This window comes from Ranitomeya variabilis, chromosome 6 (assembly GCF_051348905.1).
Source record: "Ranitomeya variabilis isolate aRanVar5 chromosome 6, aRanVar5.hap1, whole genome shotgun sequence".
Classification (NCBI taxonomy): Eukaryota; Metazoa; Chordata; class Amphibia; order Anura; family Dendrobatidae; genus Ranitomeya; species Ranitomeya variabilis.
In genome coordinates this window covers 50174693-50200156 of record NC_135237.1, presented here as the reverse complement: position 1 = coordinate 50200156, position 25464 = coordinate 50174693, and the positions used below count along the sequence as shown (strand labels likewise).

General features: G+C 41.8%; 1 protein-coding gene across 3 annotated transcripts in view; it reads right to left on the bottom strand.

Moving 5' to 3' along the window:
* WAC (WW domain containing adaptor with coiled-coil) overlaps positions 1 to 23125 on the bottom strand; it is a 90874-nt gene extending 67749 nt beyond the window's left edge. Inside the window, exons 1-6 of one of the 3 annotated variants that reach the window (XM_077268459.1) lie at positions 22759 to 23125; positions 22568 to 22601; positions 18067 to 18253; positions 7094 to 7188; positions 5821 to 5936; positions 3461 to 3555 (exon numbers count right to left, since the gene is read on the bottom strand). In XM_077268459.1, coding sequence (XP_077124574.1) covers positions 3461 to 3555; positions 5821 to 5936; positions 7094 to 7188; positions 18067 to 18253; positions 22568 to 22601; positions 22759 to 22799 — 568 coding nt within the window. In that variant the 5' untranslated portion in view covers positions 22800 to 23125. The remainder of the gene's footprint in view (positions 1 to 3460; positions 3556 to 5820; positions 5937 to 7093; positions 7189 to 18066; positions 18254 to 22567; positions 22602 to 22758) is intronic. The other 2 variants (XM_077268462.1, XM_077268460.1) reach the window with 2 other exon arrangements.
* Positions 23126 to 25464: the final 2339 nt, after the last annotated feature.

Genomic DNA, 25464 nt, shown 5'->3' with positions numbered 1-25464 from the left:
CACCAACTGAAATTTGTCAGGTCTTTTATTGTTTTAATACTGATGATTTTGGCATACAACTCCTGATAACCCAAAAAACCTGTCTCAATAAATTAGCATATCAAGAAAATGTTCTCTAAACGACCTATTACCCTAATCTTCTGAATCAACTAATTAACTCTAAACACATGCAAAAGATACCTGAGGCTTTTAAAAACTCCCTGCCTGGTTCATTACTCAAAACCCCCATCATGGGTAAGACTAGCGACCTGACAGATGTCAAGAAGGCCATCATTGACACCCTCAAGCAAGAGGGTAAGACCCAGAAAGAAATTTCTCAACAAATAGGCTGTTCCCAGAGTGCTGTATCAAGGCACCTCAATGGTAAGTCTGTTGGAAGGAAACAATGTGGCAGAAAACGCTGTACAACGAGAAGAGGTGACCGGACCCTGAGGAAGATTGTGGAGAAGGACCGATTCCAGACCTTGGGGAACCTGAGGAAGCAGTGGACTGAGTCTGGTGTGGAAACATCCAGAGCCACCGTGCACAGGCGTGTGCAGGAAATGGGCTACAGGTGCCGCATTCCCCGGGTAAAGCCACTTTTGAACCATAAACAGCGGCAGAAGCGCCTGACCTGGGCTACAGAGAAGCAGCACTGGACTGTTGCTAAGTGGTCCCAAGTACTTTTTTCTGATGAAAGCAAATTTTGCATGTCATTCGGAAATCAAGGTGCCAGAGTCTGGAGGAAGACTGGGGAGAAGGAAATGCCAAAATGCCTGAAGTCCAGTGTCAAGTACCCACAGTCAGTGATGGTGTGGGGTGCCATGTCAGCTGCTGGTGTTGGTCCACTGTGTTTCATCAAGGGCAGGGTCAATGCAGCTAGCTATCAGGAGATTTTGGAGCACTTCATGCTTCCATCGGCTGAAATGCTTTATGGAGATGAAGATTTCATTTTTCAGCACGACCTGGCACCTGCTCACAGTGCCAAAACCACTGGTAAATGGTTTACTGACCATGGTATTACTGTGCTCATTTGGCCTGCCAACTCTCCTGACCTGAACCCCATAGAGAATCTGTGGGATATTGTGAAGAGAAAGTTGAGAGACGCAAGACCCAACACTCTGGATGAGCTTAAGGCCGCTATTGAAGCATCCTGGGCCTCCATAACATCTCAGCAGTGTCACAGGCTGATTGCCTCCATGCCACGCCGCATTGAAGCAGTCATTTCTGCCAAAGGATTCCCGACCAAGTATTGAGTGCATAACTGAACATTATTATTTGATGGTTTTTTTGTTTGTTATTAAAAAACACTTTTATTTGATTGGACGGTTGAAATATGCTAATTTATTGAGACAGGTTTTTTGGGTTATCAGGAGTTGTATGCCAAAATCATCAGTATTAAAACAATAAAAGACCTGACAAATTTCAGTTGGTGGATAATGAATCTATAATATATGAAAGTTTAATTGTAATCATTACATTATGGTAAATAATGAAATTTAACACTATATGCTAATTTTTTGAGAAGGACCTGTATAGCTATGGTAGATCTGAAGCATCTGTCACTCCAGCTCTATTTCTCGCCCGGCACCATCTTATAAGTCGAGGACAAGATCCTGATAGGGGCTGCACAAATTTCCTGACGTGTCCAAAGCCAGAGAGCACAGACCTGGACCGTGGATTGGGGCAGCACAAAGAGATCCACTCATCTGTAGTCATCAGTAAAGTAGTGAAAGGGAAATAGAGCTGGAGTGACAGAGGCTTCATAGCATAGCCTCATTTACATATCAATGCTAACACGGATCTCTCAGCAATGGAGGAACGGACTGGCCATGTAAAGGGGTTGCTGGACTGGTCTTTGAATGAGTAGTAAGGGGTGTGAAATCCTGCTGACAGATTCCCTGTAGGGTGAGGCCTACACAGCAACTTGTGGCTGCGCAACATAAGACTGCAACATGGCAATGCCACATAGTGATTAATGCTGGTGAATGATAGCATTACAACACATGAAGTACCGCAACATGACAGTTATAGAAAACACAATGCTGCTAGATTTCTGCAACTGGAGATTCACCATCATTAGTTGCAATTTGGGCAGTGTGGCTTTGCGATCTTAAGTCACACTGCCACAAGTCAAGGTGTAGCCCCTGGATAAAAGGGACACTTCCATCTCGGCATATTGTTGTGACATACCAATACACAGGTTTGGTGACAATTCCTCTAGGACCCTTGTAGTTACTGAGACTAAAGTGGCAGAAACCATTCATTAGCTGCCGTCCCACTGTGCGGGGAACTGCAATACCGTGCTTTTAGTGAAAGGGGCCGTATGGTTGCATTCTCCTTTAAAGAGTATAGATCCATAACGTTTACTACAATCCCATCATTCCTGCGATAGAGAGGATCCAAGCAGTAGTGACAAGATTGTTTCTAGTGGGAAAACTCGATCAAAGAAAAATGTTGCGTAGAGATTGATTTTAAATAACCAAGTAATACACATAAAACATAATTCGATACTTTTCATTAGGTGCTATTAAACAAACGGCAGTATTTACAAGCGCTATTTTTGCAAAGTTTTTTTTTTTCTTTAATTTTTAATTTTCCCAAAAAGTATTTACAAATAATTAAAAATATATGTAAATAAAAATAAAAAAGCATGTAAGCACCAAGCTTAAAACTGTGTGGCAAAAGTCAATCTTAACAGGCTACATTCAATATATCCACAAGGTGCAAACACCAGACCCCCTGCAGAGTAGTCAGGCGTCCCTAACATTTACAGACATAGCCAACAGTTTAATATTGGATTAGCTTCCTCTTGCTATAAGTGACATTTCTACAGACATACGATAGTCTACAGTTTGAGAAAAGGGTATATAAAAACGGCAGGGCAACCACAAGGAATATTTGATTTAAGCCCTGCACGAGATTAAGAAACTGCTGTTTGTGCAATTTGTAAATGTATATTCTTTACAATAACCCCCAGAAATGAATATGTCGCTCGCTCACATTATATGCACATTTCTTTACAGGAAGTCAAACAAAAAAGAAAGAAAACAGTCAAATGTGCAAAAATGAAAAAAACTTAAAGGGGCTGTCCACTTTAAAATAGATATTTATGTAAAGAAAATAAAATTGTCAAAACTCCATCCCTCATTCATCCCTCACCGGTTTGGTTTCAAAGCTATCCAGGTTTCAAATTGGTCTCAATTTTATGGATCCTCTGGAACCATGAAGTGACTTGCTCAACCAATAATTGGTTGTAGCAGTCAATCACTACCGCCAGTGATCGGCTGCAGCAGTCACATCTTTTGTCCTGACATCACAGCTGCAGAATGACTGGTGGATGAGCTAGCAGTCAGAATAGAGGCAGCAAGGGATTGGTGAGGAGGCGCTTTCTTAACTCTGCAGATTTCAGTAAAAATGTTTACACATTGGACAACCCCTCTAAGCAAAGACGATCCTGCTTTACAGTGAATAAACTCACCTGTAGCTGTGGCTTGCATCGCTTCTCTTCTATAGTCTCGGTCTTTGGGGAAACTATTAATTGCCACTTTGGTTGAATCCTTTTGGCGTTGTTCTCTATAGAGTTCAAAGAAAAGAACATGAGAACATGAACCATTAAAGGGTAATGCTTTGTCAGAAAACACAAGCTCTAAATCAATTCTGAAATAAAAATTTCTGAACAAAATAAATTTCTTAAACTGTCAGCAGAATTTTGCTATGTAATCCGAGATCAGAATGATGGAGGAGCCGATTTCAGAGGTGTCACTTACTGAGCTGCTTGCTCTAGATTCAATAAAATCAGTGTTTTATCAGCAGGAGATTATCACTACAGGACTAGGTGTCCTGTGCCTCCTCGTCAACTGCTCGTGTAACCCCCGTCTCCACCACTGATTGGCAGCTCACTGACCACACATTGTACACAGAAAGCTGCCAGTGATGTGGGCGGGATTATACAGAGCTCAGCATTTGAGCTCTGCTAGACCCAAAAAAGAAGATTACAGTGAATTTATCAAAAGGACAGCATGCGCTCCAGCAAGTGATATCACCAAAATCAGAGTCTCTGCCCCTACATCAAGCTGCTCTCAGATTACAAAGCAAATACCTGGTGACAGATCAACTGTCCTGGACTCTGGAAGGAGGATCGGTCTTAAGTTCATCTCTTCCTAAACAGCATTAATCGATTTATGCCTTTCCATCTATTTACTCATTTCATTTTGCACCAGCCAAGGTGTAAGCTAAAGGAGAAGGTGTGCTCAGTGAAAAATCACATATGTAAGGCTGGTTTCACATTGGCGTTTCTGTGCGCTGCGTATGATCCGCATACGTCATGCGTACATATCTTTAACAGTGTACGCAGGGATATGCGTTTGCACGCGGATGCGTACGCATGTGTCGTTTTGCGGTGTGTGTCAGTGTCCGGCAAACGCAACATGTTGCATATTGTGAGGCGTCAATATTGCGCATGTTTGTGGTTGAGTGCGTCAAAACAACGCATTACTGTCTATGGGAACGCATTGGTACGCAAGGACATGTGTGCATGCGTTTGATGCGCTTGCGTACTTCGGACTGCGCATGCCCAGGAACCGATTGAGACACGCCCTCCTGGAAATACCGAATGCATGCGCATAAACAAAGCAAACGCAGGCAAAACGCATACACGCAGCGGTTTTTTGCATCATGTGTAAGCTGATGTGGATAAAAAAATGCAGCGCAAGCATGCAGATAATACGCTGCGCACAAATACGCTAATGTAAACCTAGCCTAACACACTTGATTGAATGCATAAAAATGAATGCGCTAAAACTGACTACAATGTGGATTTATTACATCGAGTTAATACGAATTTTGCAAAGTATCAACCTTTGCAAATAATGGAAATCACATCGATGAAATTACTTAATACTCCAATTGAAAATATGTTTGTTTGCCTGTGTGTTTAAACTTTAGGGACACCCTGTACATAGAATAAATTCCCGACTGCCACAATGTAACGTGTTGAAAGAAAATCAGTCACCCAGAAGAATAAATGAATCATATGATTTCATTTGTCGTATGAACCACAGAGTGACTAGAGGAAAAAAAAGGGAATGATGAGATGGCTTACAGGGGACTCTTCAGGCGATTCATGCTGCCTAAACTGTGGGCAGCATGATTGCAGCCAGGAATATATTTCTTGGCAATGCTGTGTTTCAGAGGAAATATACTTTGAAGATCCGGTCAGGATCAGTAGCCTAAGAGACTAGTTCGGAGCCGTCCACTGTCTACCTTTCCCAACACGGATGCAGCTGATTGACAGGTCTCTCCCTTGCATGTATATAGGTAGTGTTTGTAACAAGAGTCATAGTGATCACAAGACTATATATTAGATACTACTGTGCACATTATCACTGGGCATTGGGATTGTGCCAATCACTCAGTAAAAGAAAACGCTTAGACACTTTGAAATATGATCTTGGATTTATGTGACCACTGCTCGAGGTATGTAAATAAGTAATCTAAATACCAAAGTATTATAATACATATATGTATAGTATAAATGCATCAATCAGGACAACTTTGTAAGTGGGCGTTCATACTTCGTTTAGGCACCCGTTCAGTGGCTGTGTCGGGGCTTTTGTCAAAGCCCCCCAACAAAACATGATTTGGGCGAATGCCCGACGAGGCCATAGACAATGGTGAGCAAACATGCGCTCTGAATATGCATCATTTTCGGGCATGCACACCTGCTGGAGGCGACACTCGCACACCGTCTACTACGGGTGCCTGAGCGCAGTATGAAAGCACCCTAACCAAAAGACCATTAAAAAAACAACATCTACAGAATGATATCTGTAACGTTACCTCTCGAGCCATTCTTTTGGCTTCTCCCACTGAGATACTTCTGTTCGGCAATTGTAATAGTACTTTTTACCAGAAGAGCTGATATGTTCAGACCAGTCATCTGTAGGATCATATGTCTACAAAGCATAAAGAGACTTTAAGGATTCAGTGACAGCTACACAACACTGGGCTGCTCAGTGCAAGAAGTACAAACCATTAAAGGGAACCTGTCACCAGGTTTGTCCCATGGGAGATAAGACCACCACCTTTCAGCCTCATATACAGAATTCTAATTCTGTATATAAGCCCCAAATCCAGACTGCAACGTAAAACACCTCACCTGCAGGGTTTTCCAATGGGCGTCCCATGTCATCCACAGTGTTCCTTCACTAGGGCAGAGTAAAGTACTGTAGTGTGCATGCGCTGGGAAAGGCCAAAGAGCCCCAACACATGCGCACTGCAGTACCTTGTCAGGGCAGAGAAATACGCCTGCAAAGGAGCACGATCACAGGGAACACTGATGACGTAGGACCCATCATCCACACAAAGCACAGGAGGAGGACGGCATAGTGAGAAGAAAGGAGGCACCTGACCAAAACTAGCAACACCCATTGGACCAGATCGCCCGGCAGGCAAGTATAATAAAAAGTGTAATTCTTTTGTTGCAGGCCGGATAAGGGGCATATAAACATATTAGAATGCTGTATATCAGGGCTGAAAAGTGGTGTTCTTCCCTCACATGGGACAAACCGTGTGACAGGTTACCTTTAACTAAAAAGAGAGAAAAAAAAGAAACAGTCTATTTAGACAAAGGATATGCCCTAAATGTCTGACAGCAAGTCCAGCACCAGAATCGGGAAAACCGGGGTACCACAGCGCCATGGGGGTCTAACTCTGGCCAGATTTGGACATCAGGCTGAATGTGATTGTTGCCCAAAGACACGCATTAGTTTTGTGCCGACCCCATGTGACAGACTGAGTGGAGTTAGATGTGGAGGGGCAGGAACCCCTCGTTCTCCAAATAACCACCACTCCTAGCGTTACATCTATAACACATTTACTCAAGATCCTGTCCATATGTCAAACATTTAATGTGGGAATATCACTTAAGTCGCTCCATTTTTTTTTGTTTTTAAAAAATAAAAATCTGTAATACCACAGCGTGAATGACTAAATAAAGTTTGCTAAGCTTTTGATGAACAAAGTGATGCAATCAGGCAAAACTGCAATTCCACATTTAAAATAGCCAAAAAGAAAATAAAGCCTTAGCCAACAAGTCTGTTTTGTAACTTACAGAATCACTAGTCTTGCTTGGAGTAGAAGAATGTGAATTGGAGCTATGAAGAGCACTGTGGTTATGTGAGTTTTCTTGTGGAGAAAAACTGGTCCCTAGAAACAAAAGCAAAACTCATTAGTCTCAACATCAGCGCCATTCATTCCTGCAGGAAGTCTGCAACGCAAACAGTGTACAATGAAACTCTTAAGACGAACGCCAAATCTGCTAAACAATGGTCTTCTGGATGGAAGGTCCTCTCATAGAAGACCGCCTATACACACGTACACTTAAAAGCTGCCGGAGTAATAGTGAGCCTACATTGGGGTGGTGGTCTGGGGAGATACAGCTGCATTCCCGGTAAAAAATATGGTATTGCAGAAGAAATGCCAGACCAGTGATGTTTATCAGGAAGCCAATAGACAGCATTTTATAGCACGGGCGCTATGTATTACACAATGTTATATGCCAAATTCACACAACCAGCACCATTTTAAAGTGGCTGTCTAGGTTTAACTTTTAGGACTGAAAAGGTAGGAAACATCATACCCAAGCTCACCCTTCCCAGGTCCATCGCTGTCGCCCCAGTCTTAGTTTACAGGCTACACCAGTGATATCACAAAGGTGGCTACTCCAACTAAAGGTTTCAGCAGCGATTCTGGTGCACGTGAACCAAGCTGCTAAGAAGACCACTGATTGGCTGCAGCGGTCATGTGTGCGGTACTTGTGACGTTACCGCAGGAGCCAGTAAATTTAAAAAAAAAAATTTAATACATTAAATGACCGGCAGGTAGGAGGCGTTTCGCTGGGTTCCCATCCGCAGCCACAGGCTAATGATGTGGTCCTGCGTATCGATGAACCCGTGTTACACCGCAGCGCCATACACTGTTTAGTGCTCCGTTTACTTGGTCATCGATATTTAAGTCCCGGACTTCAGGAGGAAATGCAAGAACAAAGAGCTGCAATCTGAAATTAGTTGGGATGGAGGGACTAATAGCAATGTCAGAAAATAATTCAAAGAGCAGCAGAAACTTTGAACAAATATCCAGTTGATTTTACTGAAAAAAATTCAACAGAAGGTGAATACAAACAAAAGACCACCGTAAGATAAGATGGGAAGGTGCTTTTTTCTGTGGTAAATTTTCTATGCCAAGAAAACTTAAATCTGAGATTTTTATCTGTTACAAAGTGTCAGATCAACATTCAGGAGAGGGGAGAAAAAAAAAAAAAATGGTTCTTCAGTTGCTCTCCTATGACTCTACTGAAACCCACTTAGGACGGGTATGCAGAATACGGATGAACTATGCACCAAGTTATAAGCAGAAAGTGAAGTGAACCGCTACCTACGGGAGCATCTAGGAATTGAGAATGTGGAAACAAAGATCTGTGCAGGTACCGGACAATGCAACCACCACAAAATGACACGCAAAACATGTAAGAGAGCAAAAAGCTGCCAGAATCATAAAGGCACCGAGTCTCTACACTACATTCCTATGCAAGCAAGTGCTAATAAAGGCCGAATCACCTTCACAATTTCCTCTTTATTGCTCATTTGCTCCCTAAATGTAAAGTTAAACAACTTTCTAAATAGTCTTCATTAAAAATGTTCTGTCCAGAAAATAAATAAATAAATCTGTAAATCCTAGGTTCACACCTGTGTCAAAGCCTCCAGTACAAGGCTGTCTCAACTCGTAAGTGTAGTCATTTTTGCCAGAAGAAAAATCACACCATGCTTTTCTTTTATTTGCTTCAGCTAAAGTGACGCCACCTGAACGGAAAATAATCCGACCCCATTATAGTGAAAAGGACTTTTCTGGCACTTGTTACAGTATGGTTTGTATGTTCTTCTAATGAAACACGCAAAACAGGCCACTAATGTGAACCTAGTCGATCTGCAAAAATGGTACAAATCCATCAGAGCACAGCCTCCGGATAGCCCACACTCGGCTTTTCCCCCTTCACTCCTTAGTGTTAGAGGTGGCAAAAGGGAGGAATAGGGGTTGTACACAGATCTATAAAGAGGGGGGGAAAGCATGTACAGTCTCAGGAAAGGCAGAGATAACAAAACAAAAAATACTTAATAGCTCATGTAACAAGAAAAAGTCTTGGAATATGCTAACAAAAACAAGGTACCAGATTCATCATTTTGTGGGGGGCTTTTCTTAACTCCCTAAGGAATTGGACATTTTGGATCTTTAGGACAAAGCTGCCTTTTTCATTTTTTTCAGTTCTTACTTCTAACTATTCATCTGCTGCAAAGATAAGACATCACTTTATTCTGTGAGTCAGCACAATTGTGGCAATATTAAATTTATAGCTTTATGACTTATACTTTGTACAATAAATACAGTTTCAAAGAAAAATGGTCTGTCGCCATATTATGACAAGTTTAACAATTCTCCATCAATGGAGCAGTATGAGGGCTTATTTTTGCTGTGAGAAGATGTAGTTTTCAGTGGCACCATTTCTGATCTATTAGGCTTTTTGATCACGTATTACACTTTTTGGGAGGTGGAATGTGCAAGAAAGACAATTCTGGAATTGTATTTTTATTTTTTAAACACTTCACTATTCAGTTTAATTGACAAGTTAACTTTATTCTGCAGCTTGATACGATAATGACTATACCCAATTTTAGTTTTTAGGTGTCACTGCTCTAATACAAAAAAAATAAAAAATACTGTTTTGGAAGTGTCATTCTTTTTCATTTTTTACTTTTTGAGTAGGAAGTTGTATAAGGGCTTATTTTTGCGAGACAAGTACAAAACTTTTTGACCAGTTTTTATTTCACTTTTTTGTGAAACTAAATTAACAAAATCCAGCAATTCTGGTATAGTTTCTATATATTTTTCTCACAACATGCACCATATGGGGATAAAGAACGATAAAATTTTATGTTACAGGTCCAAACAATTACATTAAATAGCCAAGTGGCTGTTTTATGTTTAATTCCCCACATTTAAAGTTTTGTTTGTTTTTTGTTAAAGTACTTAATGGATATAGATATTGTTTGCATCATCTTCTGGCAGCCATAACTTCAGTTTCTCATTTATAGAGCAATGTGAGTGCTTGTTATTTTGTGTAACGAGCTGTATTTTTTGTGTCATTTTGGTGTAATTACAACTGTTTGCCCACTTTATTTTTTTTGTGAGGCAGAATTAACAAATAAGGGAACCCTGGCCTTTTTTTTTTTTCTTATGTCATTCACTTGACGATAAATGACGACAGTTTTATAGTACATGTTGTTATTGATTTGGCAATACCAAATATGTAACCTTTTTAAGCAACAGGGATTTTTTTCAAAATTAAATCAAAGTTTTTCTTCATGTATTACACAGTCGAGGGGACTTTAACATGAGATCTTATGACCACTATTAATACACAACACAACAACACTACCTTAGCAGTGCTGTGTAATACACTATACTGTTAGTACTTGACTGATTGGTAGCCTCAGGTCCCGCCCCAGCAGAATATGATTGGCTGCGGTGTCTGTCAGGCTTCTGGTTGCCAGAGCAACCCATTAGCTCCTGTAATCCCACTGTGGAGGGTTCTAACAGAGGGTGGGAGCGCTTTACTATAAACTCTTGAACTGCTGCTAATCACAGAAGTTACAGCAAGAACCCAGCTGTATACGACCCCTGACAAAAATTATGGAATCACCGGCCTTGGAGGATATTCATTCAGTTGTTTAATTTTGTAGAAAAAAAAAAAAGCAGATCACAGACATGGCACAAAACTAAAGTCCTTTCAAATGGCAACTTTCTGGCTTTAAGAAACACTAAAAGAAATCAAGAACAAAAAATGTGGTAGTCAGTAATGGTTACTTTTTTAACCAAGCATAGGGGAAAATTATGGAGTCACTCAATTTGAGGAAAAAATTATGGAATCATGAAAAACTAACATAAAAACACTCCAAAACATCACTAGTATTTTGTTGCACCACCTCTGGCTTTTATAACAGCTTGCAGTCTCTGAGGCCTGGACTTAATGAGTGTCACACAGGACTCTTCATCAATCTGGCTCCAACTTTCTCTGATTGCTGTTGCCCGATCAGCTTTGCAGGTTGGAGCCTTGTCATGGAACATTTTCTTCAACTTCCACCAAAGCTTTTCAATTGGATTGAGATCCGGACTATTTGCACGCCATGACATTGAGCTTATGTCTTTTTTCAAGGAATGTTTGCACAGTTTTTGCTCTATGGCAGGATGCATTATCATCTTGAAGAATGATTTCATCATCCCCAAACATCCTTTCAATTGATGGGATAAGAAAAGTGTCCAAAATATCAACATAAACTTGTGCATTTATTGAAGATGTAATGACAGCCATCTCCCCAGTGCCTTTACCTGACATGCAGCCCCATATCATCAATGACTGTGGAAATTTGCACGTTCTCTTCAGGCAGTCATCTTTATAAATCTCATTGGAACGGCACCAAACAAATGTTCCAGCATCATCATCTTGCCCAATTCAGATTCGCGATTCATCACTGACTATGACTTTCATCCAGTAATCCACAGTCCACGATTGCTTTTCCTTAGCCCATTGTAACCTTGTTTTTTTCTCTTTAGGTGTTAATGATGGCTTTCGTTTAGCTTTTCTGTATGTAAATCCCATTTCCTTTAGGCGGTTTCTTACAGTTCGGTCACAGACGTTGACTCCAGTTTCCTCCCATTCATTCCTCATTTGTTTTGTTGTGCATTTCCTGTTTAGAAGACATATTGCTTGAAGTTTCCGGTCTTGACACTTTGATGTCTTCCTTTGTCTACCAGTATGTTTGCCTTTAACAACCTTCCCATGTTGTTTGTATTTGTTCCAGATTTTAGACACAGCTGACTGGCAACAACCAACATCTTTTGCAACATTGCGTGATGATTTACCCTCTTTTAAGAGTTTGATAATCCTCTCCTTTGTTTCAATTAAGATCTCTTGTGTTGGAGCCATGATTCATGTCAATCCACTTGCTGCAACAGCTCTCCAAGGTGTGATCGCTCCTTTTAAGATGCAGACTGATGAGCAGATCTAACTTGATGCAGGTGTTGGTTTTGAGCATGGAAATTTACAGGGTGATTCCATAATTTTTGCCTCAGAATTGAGTGATTGCATAATTTTTCCCCTCTGCTTGGTTAAAAAAAGTAACCATTACTGACTACCACATTTTTTGTTCTTGATTTCTTTTAGTGTTTCTTAAAGCCAGAAAGTTGCCATTTGAAAGGACTTTAGTTTTGTGCCATGTCTGTGATCTGCTTTTTTTTTCTACAAAATTAAACAACTAAATGAACATCCTCCAAGGCCGGCGATTCCATAATTTTTGCCAGGCGTTGTATATCAGTCAGGATCCTGCAGCTGATCGCACCTGTACAGAAGCAATACTGTGCGATCAGCATGTGTATGTACATATCCATCATGGAGCACTAAGTGACCTGTGTCCATGACATGTATACGTCAAACTGTGTTAACGGGTAAAGTCACTTTTTTGTTTTAGATATTGACTGAATTTTTTTAGAGCAAAATTCTTTAAAACGGAGCACGTGGTTCAAGAGTTTTATGCAAAAGCACAAATTCACTTTAGTTTTGCCTTTTTAAAGCAAAAAGTCACATGCTCTACTATAATGTTACTAAGATCATGGGATTGCAGGGTGTCCCAGAGCTCAAGCACTAGTAAATTGTACCAGAAGAGTAGAGATAATTATTTTGGGTGGAGAGAGTGGTGTTGGGAGGAATAATGCTAAAGTACCAATCAGTGCACTGCTGTCCCTTTGACGCTGAAAACTTTGCATAGAGGAGAGCACTTCCACTGCTTCATTTTGGCAATCAATAGTTGGGAGATTCATGTGCACAGACTCTCAATCAAATTAACATGTCAAACAGCTTTATTTAACAGAAACATTAACATTTTTAAATTAGATTTCTTCCAATGAAAACCTGATTTTTTAACTTGTTATTTAGAAAGGAGGAATTATCTATATAGTAGTTACGGAATACACATCAGATGGACGCGTTAAATTAATAAGAGGTATATAGACACACACCCTCTGGATGGGTAGTTTCACAGACAACGCTACAGCATTTTAATGGAGAACAGTAAACCTTTCTTGCTGTACAGGTGAAAGAAACGATGGATTTTCAGCTGGGGAGAAGATGAAGATCTTGTTCTTCACAGGGATATCTAGATATATAGCTGCTTAATAATGATTGCCCTAACTCACGTAGCAGCCAAGATTGTTAACGGGTGCCAGTACTATTATTGATGATGCACATTTTTCCTTTAAAAGGTTTTCAATAGAATAGACATCTAACAGGTGCTTCTCACAAAATATATGTGAAACTCATTTTATAGAGTCATTACAGAGTGGATTACTCTGGTGGATCACTTCAAGTGTTTATTTCTGTCAATGTTGATGATTATGGCTTACAGCCAATGAAAACCCAAAAGTCATTATCTCAGTAAATTAGAATTAACAAAAAAACACCTGCAAAGGCTTCCTAAGCGTTTAAAAAGGTCCCTTAGTCTGATTCAGTAGTCTCCACAATCATGAGGAAGACTGCTGACTTGAAAGATGTCCAGAAGGCAGTCATTGGCACACTCCACAAGGAGGGTAAGCCTCAAAAAGGTCATTGCTAAAGAAGCTGGCTGTTCACAGAGTGCTGTATCCAAGAATATTAATGGTAAGTTATGTAGAAGGAAAGAGTGTGGTAGAAAAAGGTGCACAAGCAACCGGGATAACTGCAGCCTTGAAAGGATTGTTAAGATAAGACTATTCAAAAATTTGAGGGAGATTAACAAGGAAGATTTCACTATTTGTATTGAAGAACTGAAATATAGTTTTTGATATTCTAAATTTGTGAGAAGCACCAGTATTATTTCTTGGATCCCAAACTATCGGATGGCAAGATGACCACTTTTGCCACTGTAGCATGTGGGAGCTGCAGAAAAGCGCTGCCTTTACGCTCCATTTAATCTGCGTAGAAGCAGGATGCTGTGGAAATTGATGAGGCAAATCTTAACTTTATTCCAAACCCATTACGGTGAGTACAGAGATCCACCGGCTCTCATGCTGTCCTCTGTTTGACAACGAGGGAAATACAGTTTCTAACCGGCGGTAACTTTACTGAAGTCAACACCGGTCACAGTAGCTGGGTATCGCAGACCGCTGCGGGTTCCCATGCTGTCAAAAAGAGGAGAGCGTGTGATCCAGAGGCTGTGACCCGCCGTGAAAAGGTTATTGCCTGTCAGGCGTCAGCCGATGACTACTGTCATCAGCGTCGCCTGCTCTCGTCGACAGCAGCAAGAGCAAGCGAAGCTGATGAGAGAATTCACCAGCCAGCGCCTTGGCATAGGAACAAACGTCAGTGAGATACATAAAATTAGTGAAGTGCATATGAACCTTACTGTACATATATTTAGCTAATAAAAGGGAAGGGAAAAAAAAAAAAAAAAAAAGGGCCCCCTTATTTTTATTTACCAGTTGAGGGCAAGATATCACGGGGCTGTTATTGTTCTGAAAAGGGACCAATATCCATGAAGTTTGCCAGGCTATTAATATCAGCTATTATAACCAATCCCCCCCCCCCCCCAATACCTTCAATAACCAAAAGCTAAGCATACAACTGCAGGCTGATATTAATAGGCTGAGAAGGGGTCATGAATACTGACCCCTTCCCAGACTAATAACACCAGCCCTCAGCCAACCAAGAAATGGAGCATCCATTAGATGCATCAATTCTGGCAATTAGCCTCTGCTCATCCTGGTTGCCATGGTGTGCTGGGAAGCGGGGTAATAGTTTTGAGGCGTCTTAAGCTACTTTCACACAAGCGTCGTGTGACGTACGTCGCAATGCGTTGCTTTGTAGAAAAAAAACGTATCCTGCAAAGTTGCCCGCAGGATGCAATTTTTCTCCATAGACTTGCATTAGCGACGCATTGCGGCGTATGGCCACACGTCGCATCCGTCGTGCGACACATGCGTCGTGTTTTGGCGGACCGTCGGCACAAAATAAGTTCCATGCAACTCTTTTTGTGCGTCGCGTCCGCCATTTTCGACCGCGCATGCGCGGCCGAAACTCAGCCCCCTCCTCCCCGGACATTACAATGGGGCAGCGAATGCATTGAAAAAACTGCATCCGCTTCCCCCGTTGTGCATTTATTTCACAGCGTGCGTCGGTACGTCGGGCCGACGCAAGTGTGAAAGTAGTCTTAAAGACGACTCTCCATTACTAACCCTTGGACTTGATGTCACCAGACACTACACAGCTGAAATCAACCCCAACATATTTCCCCGATTGCCAACACACTAGAGCAAGCGGCAACAGCCAAGAAAAGCGCCAAAATTGAAGCATCTAATGGATGCGCCTTTTCTAGGGCGGTTGCAGGCTACTATTATTTTTAGACTGGAGGAAGGGGGCAAATATTCACGGACCTTCCCAGCCTGAGAATACCAACCCTCAGCTGTCTGCTTTAGCTTAGCTGGTTATCGAAAATAGGGAGGACCCCAAACCATTTTTTTTTTTTTTTTTTAATTTATTTATCAGCATCAGATTTTGACTTCGGTAATGGAGAAAACCCACAACAAATTCACATGCATCATATTTCCAATCCGCTTTACTGTTACAGTAGTAATCACAGATTTCCCACTTGCAAATCCAATGAAAATGTGCAGCATTTCCACCATGTGTGGACATAACCTGAAGATTACGTAGTATGACAAAGTGCCGTAACAAAACATCTCCCTAAAGTAAAACTATTCACAGCTCACATAATCTCTTTCTTCCTAGCAGGAAAAGTCAGGCTGGGTAAATAATGAAAGGCAAACGATTAGCATGTACTAACATTAGCAACTGTCCATCACATCAGATAAATAGAAAACCTAGGAAAACAGAAGCTCCAATTGATTAGTTGCTGTGAACACTGGCTCCATGTTTCCCTGGCACTCATTTGGATAACTGTCCAGTTAGCACTGAGTAAAAGATGGCAAAATGGCAGTGTGTGCAAAGCTTCATCGCCAAACTGGAAGCAAAAAGTGTTATATAGAAATATCCTACTATTTGTCTACAGCTCCTCAGCAGACCCATGAGTTGCCATAACAACAGGATAAACCCTGTGGGGTCTGCTCCTACAGTCGAGTGTTTTGTACGTTGGCACAATCTACGCTGCGTGTGTTTTATAGCCAAGGATGTGCATACCTCTACATAATAGCTGTAGACACAAAATTGCAGTTTTATTTTTAAAACCCAGATAATTTGCCACTATTTTATTGGCCAGTTGAAGCTAAAAAATAAAAAAGGTGAAGATGTCATGCAAGCGTCTATATGCAGCATTCATGTAGTGAGTAAGTGTCATTAAACACACTAGTGGAGAGACCATTGGTTGAGTAAACCGTAATCCCATTGCCCATCAGATCAAGTCTAGCAACCAGCAAAATAGCTTTCTACACATTTGCCTCGGAAAGCCTTTTTATTGTTAATTTGCTTCTTAAATGCCACATTAAGAAACTTTCTAAGTAGTTTTCATTACAAATATCCTGTCATTTTTCTGTTGCGGAGGGTCTGTAGGCCTTTAATGTGAAAAATCCATGCCCCCGACCACTCTGCTCTCAGTATTAAAAGACAGCAGTGGTGAGAAGGAGGTGGATATACATAGATCTCTACAGCACATACAGGGAAAAGCATCTACAGTCTAAGGGAGGGCAGAGAAAACAAGCTACATAAAAGGAAAGCAAATGAGGAGAACACACATTATACATGAGTGAATCTTTCAAACCCTCAGTGCACCCACTGTGGATTTGATTTCATACGCGCATCCTGCAAAATTACCGACTGTGTAAATCGTATTTATGACTAGATATTTTCACAGAAAATTACAATGCTCGGATATACTGTAGTAATCTTTTACGGGAAGAAAGAAGCTTTTGCCAATTTTTAAAATGTTTGTAAAGCGAACAAAAAACATTTATTTGAACACATCTTAACTTCGGGACTCCCCATAGGCTTCTTATGTCCTGGCAGACCACACTGGACCCTGCACTGATGTTCTAAAACATCAATGCAGCCTAAGCAGCTTCCACAAGACTGTGAAGCAGTGGAGAGAAAAAAAAACTGATGTCAGACACAGCCAGACTTCCTAGAGAGAAGATAGACTTGGTTTATTGACAAGTTTAGAGTCTCAATCTCTGCTTACACAGAGCTGAGCCAGCGCTTATATGTATATAGATCAGGAAGCAATAACACTGACAGTGCTTCCTCCTCAGTACCCAATGAACATATGATGGTCAAGTGTAGGGAGAGAACAGGAGCTCCTGGGTCCTAGGCGGCCAACTCAGCTCTGCTATGCAGACAGGAGGCTGAAATTACCCTGCAACTAAGGCCAATATACCACTGCAAGTTTCAGAGGATAGCAACAACAACAACAAAAAAAATCTATTAAAATGTCCCTCAAAAGAGCTTTTAAAAAAAACTTTTAGGGAGCACAGTATGTAAAGTAAGAAAAAACAAGAAGCAAAAAAAGACACTTGTTGAGAAAAAATACATTTAAAAAAGTGAAAAAAGATATTTCCTATTTTTCTTAATCTCCCAAAGTTATCAATTAAAAAAAATTATACACTGTAAACATTGAGCCCCATGTGTACATGTACATGGGAAAAAGGGGTTGAGAATTTTTTTTTTAAACCCACCAAAAGTGAATGTACAAAATAATCCAAAAAGGTATCTGGTCAGCAAAACGGGGGCGGGAGGTTTCCTGCCTTTTTTTAAAGTCCTATATGGAAGCATGTGTAACCAGAAAATGGCATAGTTAATGGTACGCTGTATGGAAAGAAAACAAATACAAATCCCAGAAGTACCATAAACATTTTTTGCTGGGTATGTAGACTTTTCTACATTTTGCAACACACTTTAATATATTTTGTTTCTCCCTCCTCCCATTAAACACCATCAAAACCTCTGCATAAACTGTGTGACACTCCAAGTACATAACAAATGTAAGCGTGTCTTACCTCCATCCCTCTCCCGCACCCTGTGAATGTGCACACTTTTGGCCTTGCCATGTCCAACACTGTCAGCATATTTTTCAGGGCTATCTGATCTGCGCATTTTATTTGGGGGAGATGGATCAGCAGAATCTCGCATCTTGTCATGTCGGTGATCACCGCTGCTTGGGTGACCCTTTGAATATTTAAGAGTCTGAAAAAAAAATAAAAAGCAGATTTCAAAATTAGGATTTTATTTATTTTTTTAAAAAACACTTTAAAAATGTAGTAGCCCAAATTAATTTTGTAATGTCACTGATGCCTTCTCAGGCTAATGATACATTAACCATGAACCTTTTTTCCAGCTGCACTGATTACAATATGTCACTGAGGGTCAGAAAGAAAAAAAAAAAAAAAAAAACACATGGCGTTATCGCACTTTCAACATATCCCAAGGCTTGATGAGCAAAAGTCTCCGCGGAGACCTCAGTGGTCGCTAAAAAGGGGCAGAAATGCTCAGCCGAGCACTGTTCTCTTCTGCCACCATAGACTGGCTCAGAAGAAAATCTAGAGCCCTTCTTTGCTTTAGAAGAGTAGACCTTGGACAAACGCTCCCAACACTTTTTTTTTTTTTTAACCAAAGGGCGAGGGTCTTGGCTTTTGGACCCCAACTGGTGAAAACTTGTGATAAGTGTCAGTTTTTTGTTTTTACACACACAAGTGTATTAACACTTCAGACAAGTCCTAGACTGGACAAGTATCTTGATCATGGGGGAGATAAGTAACCACTTCCCAACTATGGGGGTATCCGGCTCTGAATATCGATTCCCGACAGCAGCCTTACATTAGGATCAATGATTAATATTCAACAGTGATGGGTCCCTGTTTAATCTCATTAGGGAGTCCCACTATTATACAAGAAAAGTATTCTGTGAAAAATATATTGTTATACAATACCTAGCCAAGAATAAATTAATAAGAAGTTACGTGAAAGACCAGTAAGCACAGACGACGTGCAGCAGTAATGGATCAATGAGAGGTCTACTATTATAACAGGCTTAGGTCGGAATATTATCACCCTAGAGGACCATATAGTTCACACTATAGGAGTTCATTTCGAGTGGAGACAACAACAAAAAACTCCGGGGGAAAAAAAAACAAAAAAACAGCACAGTGTCCTACATGCCATTTAGCTCAAGTGAATGATCCAGTACATTCAGTGCAGACCACAGGCTTGAGCTGACCATTTGATGTGACACTGCCCACTGCAAGGTGAGGGCTTATTCACACATGGTACATTTCTTCCCCAGTGTTATCTGGCTGTCCAATTCATCTGCATTTCGGAAACATATTCAAAATTCTGCAGGAATCACCATATAATTTTCAGAGTAGAGACGATATGGATGTCTGTTTCCAGATTTTGGCAGCATGAGTCATCCAGTGACAGCAAAGCTGCCAGCACATTAGACTTACATTTTCGGTGACCGTACACATCAGGAAACTGTGTACACCTGCCAATAAGGAGCATCCAGACAATATTAAGGTGTATCCATCCTGTGTGTACAGAGCCATGTGCATGTGATGCTCTACAGTGAACAGAACTGCGAGTTGCAGCATGGCATCAGCCACAGCTTAGTGGACTTCGAGCATACCTGCAGCTTTCTTCTCCACACAATAAGCTTCAGAGATGTATATTTGAGAAAAGTCCCATGCACCACAAGAACGTTGGCTCAACCTTCCACTCATCCGAAGAAACTGTCCAAGACACCAGAAATCAGTTTTTGTCTTGTCTGATAAAGGCCATAAGGCTGGAACATTGGTACATTGCCTTGCTCCTATTTTAGTCATTTAATCTCATAGAATGAATAAAATATTACGTTCTCTGGTGCTTTGGACATCGGCTATGTGGGGCAAGGCTTATTCACCCACTGTATGGCCGAGTGAGCAGTGTATTCCCTTTATCTATATAGACTGATGAGAGAAACACCCCCCATCCATGTATCACATAGTTGCACATTGACTGGTGTAGTCACCACATACAAGGTTTCCTCTGCTCCATCCCACAATAAAGATATTATGCAGTTCTTACACATTCTTGAGATTAAGGCCTCATTCAGATGTCCATTTTCTCACATATGAATTCTATGTTTTTCACGGTTAGAATGCATACCCATTATAGTCTATGGGGCCATTCACGTCCATATTTAGTTTTTTTTAAACATATCAACTTGGCAGCGACTGAAAATCTGATCCAATACACTGATGAAAAACAGACGTCTGAATGAGACGAGGAGCAGTCATTGGATGCAATGCGCAGGGATGGTCCATATCGGAAAAGATTTCTTTTTTCGCACCCATAGACTTGATTAACGAGATAAGAAATACAGAAGAGACTAGGGCATGCTGCTTTGTTATTCAGACACTCGGTCCATGTAATCAAAAAATATCTGAACAGCGCTATCCAATAAAGCTGGCCCGTGTGCTGTCAAAAAATATCTGAACAACCCTATCCAATAAAGCTGGCTCGTGTGCTATCAGATTTTTACATTGACAGCACACGTACGTATAGTTTGCTGAACGAGCCCTAGAGATGAGTTTATACTGATTTTTGACAAATCAGATTTAACAGATTTTGAATTTGGTCAATTACACAGAAAAATATTTTGTTCGGATAGAAGCAGCGTTCATCTTTCTCATCCGTTATGATCTGCCTACAATAAACTCTTTCCCCTCCGTATAAAACTGTCATCATCCATAGGCTGTTCACATGTAAAACTCTGATCAGTGGACAGATATTTTACAGATCAGTTCATTTTTCTCCCAGATGACAGATTTCCTTCAGACCAATTACACACCAATTTAGACTCATACTGGTCACATATATATGTATGTTTAAAATGATAGTGTATGCAAACTGTAAAGCGCTGCGGAATATGTTGGCGCTATATAAATAAAAAGATTGTTAATAATTCTCTCACTGAACACTAATATTTTCATGTGTCCTCCCCTCGAACCTCCTCTGTCCACCAGTGCTAATGACATATGAGCGGTCACAGGACAGATCTGTCACATCTAGGGGCAAATGAGAGCAGACATTAGGTGATCACCACCGGAGCCAGAATATTTTTTTTTTTATGTAGTGGCCACATCAACAAAAACAATGCCCAAAATATTAATCTTTATACACATTAACAAGTTGGCCTCTAGAATCAGTGCTTAACACATTGAAAGGGCTTTCCCATCATATTCAGCATTTAGGCACTGCTCCTCTGACTCCTGCTTGGAAGTGCACTACTATGGCATTCTTACGCCGCCTGCCCAAACTGTGCGCTGGCCGACGAAACTATGTATCAGAGAAGCTGGCCAAGAGTAGGAGCCATCGTCATGCAGCAGCGATCCTCGTCAGCTTCAGAGCAGCATTAAGAAGCTTCATAGCAAAGAGCTTGTAAGCGCTGAGCATGTACGTGGCTGCTAACCTAGGTGATTAGTCAAATAATACAATTAAAAAAAAAAAAAATTTTTAAAGGTGTTGTCCAGTGAAAAGTTATCACCTATACCGGTTGGTGGGGGTCTGACCATTAGGACCCTCGACGATCGGCACAACAGGGACATTTTTATCCCTGTTACAAAATGGAGTGGAAGTTTTGATGCCGGACCTATGCTACATGCTTACGCTCTATTCACATATCCGCGTATTACCATATAAGAGAAACAGATTTTATGGTCAGGTGTCAACCTATTTTTTTTTCTCGTCGTTTTTAGCAGATAAAAAAATAAAGTTTAGTTGGTCTATCCATAAAAAAAAAAAAAAAGTGAAACTAGGACTGAAAACTTCTCTACAAAGTCAGTCTACTTTCTAGTTTCATCCAAGTCTGATCTGCAAAACAGATGACAGTAAGATCTGCTCATAGTCTCGCAGGCTGGACGCAACCACCTGTTTTGTTTTTTTTTTCCTAAAACTGAGGGCTTTGTACGAGTTCATGAATCCCTATGGGTCAGCGCGCTGCCCGGAGGAGACTGTAGCCTCGTGGGGATAAAAGTCCTCTACTCTGACGAGCGGCGCTGGCCCCCGCAGTGGACATCGTCACCAATTCTGAAGTCATGACTTGTTTTCAGTGGACGACCCCTTTAACAAGTGAATTGCAAAGCTATAGGATTGATTTACAAGCGCTTTGCAATTTTACCCCCCTGGGGTTAACCATTTCAGTGACATCAGACAGCAAAAAACAAAAAAGTGACAGCTCACTAGAACTTAAATGTTGCCTACAGGAGTAAAAAAAAAAAAAGAAATGTTGGGCTCAGTGGTAAGAAAAAACGCCATCAGGGCTCTTGTGGGGCCAAGACTTGGGCTGCAGCTCGCCCCTGCACAGCCATAATCACAGGACACAGGGCCAGGACTGCGGGCCAGCCTGTGCAGGGCACCGAGCACACAGCGGCCGCCGGCCCCCACACAGACGCCAGGATCCCGGTGCTCGGGCCTAGCGCACAGGCCGCAGCCTGCCTGGAGTAGCCGCAGCTCCGTATATACCTGGTAGGGTTGGGAGTCCCTTCGGTCGTGACAGCTGAAAGAGACAAGACAGAGAAGCCGTGTTACCGGGGAGGAGAGGAGCGGGGCCGGGAGAGGGGAGCTCCCGCCGCCGCCGTCACCAGGAGGGGGGGTAAAAATGGCGGCGACGAGAGGAGGAGACGGGGGAAGAGGAAGAACCAAGTTCTCATTACCCATCACTGAGTCTCGCTTGTTTCCTTGCATACATTACCATCAATGCCGTGTGTGAGTGGGGTGTGGACGCGAGAGGGCTGCTGTCAACAGGAACCCGTCCACCGGCTGACGCGGTACCGGGGCACGGTGCTCGGGGGGAGGCCCCAGTCTACAGCACTATATGCTCGGACTATGAGGGGTGACTGGGAATACTTTGTACGTTAGTGGGGCGAGCGCCCGTCATCCATCTCCCCCCCGCACACACAGACACAGACGGCACGACACAGCGGCGGCGGCAGCGGCTGCGCGGACACTCGGGAACGCGCACTAAACAGTTCCCGTCTCGACGGCAAGAACGCGCATGCGCTGCCCCGCCTTACCCTGCTTCCAAACGAGCAGGCGCAGCACCACCTAGCCGACTGACGTCTATACGCATGCGTACTATCGGCGTCTGGCAATGACGTGTACATTTTTTTTATGGTACAACTTTAATGAAACTGAACATAACAAAAAAAAAATGGCTGCGGTGCAGAGTGTAGCTCTATGTATTTTTTTTATGTGCGTTTTCATACCAAATAACGCTTTCAGGTAGATTTCGCAAAACCGTTTAAAAGGAAAAACTGCCTTAACCGTAGCAACCAATCACAGTGCAGCTTTTATCTTTATCACAGTAGTTAAAAAATTGAAAGCTGATCTCTGATTGGTTGCTATGGGGAACAAAGATGGTTTTTAATAAATGAGGCCTGATTTTTTTTTTTATTCTACAGTGCAATAATAAAGTAATATTTTCCGCACATTTATTACAGAAAGCTGTTGATAGTTGTAGTGATATTAATGTCAAAGTGCTCAAATTATGAATTCACAGTTTTATGTAAACACATATTTTCTAACTCCTCAATTTCCTTGCCCCAATGACCGAAAAGAAGGACACGTTCTTTACAACAAAAGAATCAGGACATTTTTAAAGGAGCAATCCGGCTCCACTCACTTCCACGTTGGGAGGTGATTGGGGGCCGGTGACATCATTCAGGAGGCCGGTGATGTTTTCTGGAGGCCGATGATGTCATTCTAGGATGCCGGTGATGTCATCTATCCTGATGATGTCATCACTAGAAAAGTAGTGGAACAATTATTTAAAGGGTTATAACTAGAGATGAGTGAATAGCAACGGGTAAGTCCTTATCCGAATAGCTATAGCGCTTCCCGAATAGCTGCAGCGGGCTCCCTGGAGCGCTCCAATAATCAGCTATGCGGCTCCGCAGCTGCATGTGTCGCGGCTGTGTGACGGTCATAACACATGTATGGAGAGCCTGTTTGTTGGGCACTCAATTCATGTGTTGTGACTGTCACACAGCCGCGACACATACAGCTGCGGAGCCGCACAGCTGATCAGCCGGAGCGCTCCAGGGATCCGGGTTCCTCCTGCAGCTATTCGGTAAATGCTATAGTTATTCGGATAAGGACTTACCCGATGCTATTCACTCATCCCTAGTTATAAACAAGAAAAAAAAACTAAAGTTATTCCCTTTATCTGCACTAGCATCTGCACCTTCTATTTCTCTTTCTGGCCGTACATTTTGGCCATTAATGCATTATTACCTACTGTATAAGCTAGTTCACAATAATTTTCCTTTTCATATGGACTATATGTGCTTTGTTCTCAACTGTTACTGTATTTTACTCTTTGTTCTTCTGGACATTGGTCTAGTATAGTCCTTGTTTTTAATGATCTTGCATTGCTCTGTTTTTTCTTGTTATTACCTGTATGCCAATGAATATACACATTCTTTCACCATCACCTTGTACCTTGGACTTTATGGTTGGATTTGCTTCAGGCCTGTATCAATTGGGGTTCTGCAGTAAATTTTGTTTGATAAGGTGGCAAAAGACCTTGATTTACCCTTGCTAAAATTATATGTGGAGCGCCCCCAGACGCAGGGCCGCGGGGTACTCGGTACCGGGCCTCTCTGTCTCGGTCCTGGGGTTGTCACGGTGGCTAGACCCGGTCCGTGACCCTGCTAAGGGGTGTCCAATGAAAGATGAGATGATGGTGCGTGGTGTAGGTCGCAGTGAATAACGAGGACACAGGGTTGCAGTCTCTTTATCTCTTTACTGAAGGCTTCGGGATCCTCAATCCAGAGTACGGCTAACAGGGCTGGCTGAGACCGGCCGGTCCGAAGGCACATCCAGAGTTCCCTTTGCAGGTGGAAATCAGTGCCTACCTACTAGCGCCTGTGTGTTGTAGCATACCTCCCAACTTTTGAAGATGGGAAAGAGGGACAAAGTTTGCGGCGCGCAAATTTTAGGCCACGCCTCTGACCACACCCATTCATAATTAGTCACACCCATATCCACGTCCCAAGCACACCCATTTAGCACTGCTGATCACACTGTTTCATATACAATAGTTATAAACAAAAAAATATGGCCACACAGTGCTCCATACTGTATAATGGCCACACATGAGGCTCCATACTGTATAATGAACACACATGACGCTCCATACTGTATAATGACCGCATGCATACTGTATAATGGCCGCACATGATGCTCCATACTGTATAATGACCGCACATGATGCTCCATACTGTATAATGGCCGCACATGATGCTCCATACTGTATAATGACCGCACATGATGCTCCATACTGTATAATGACCGCATGCATACTGTATAATGGCCGCACATGATGCTCCATACTGTATAATGAACGCACATGATGCTCC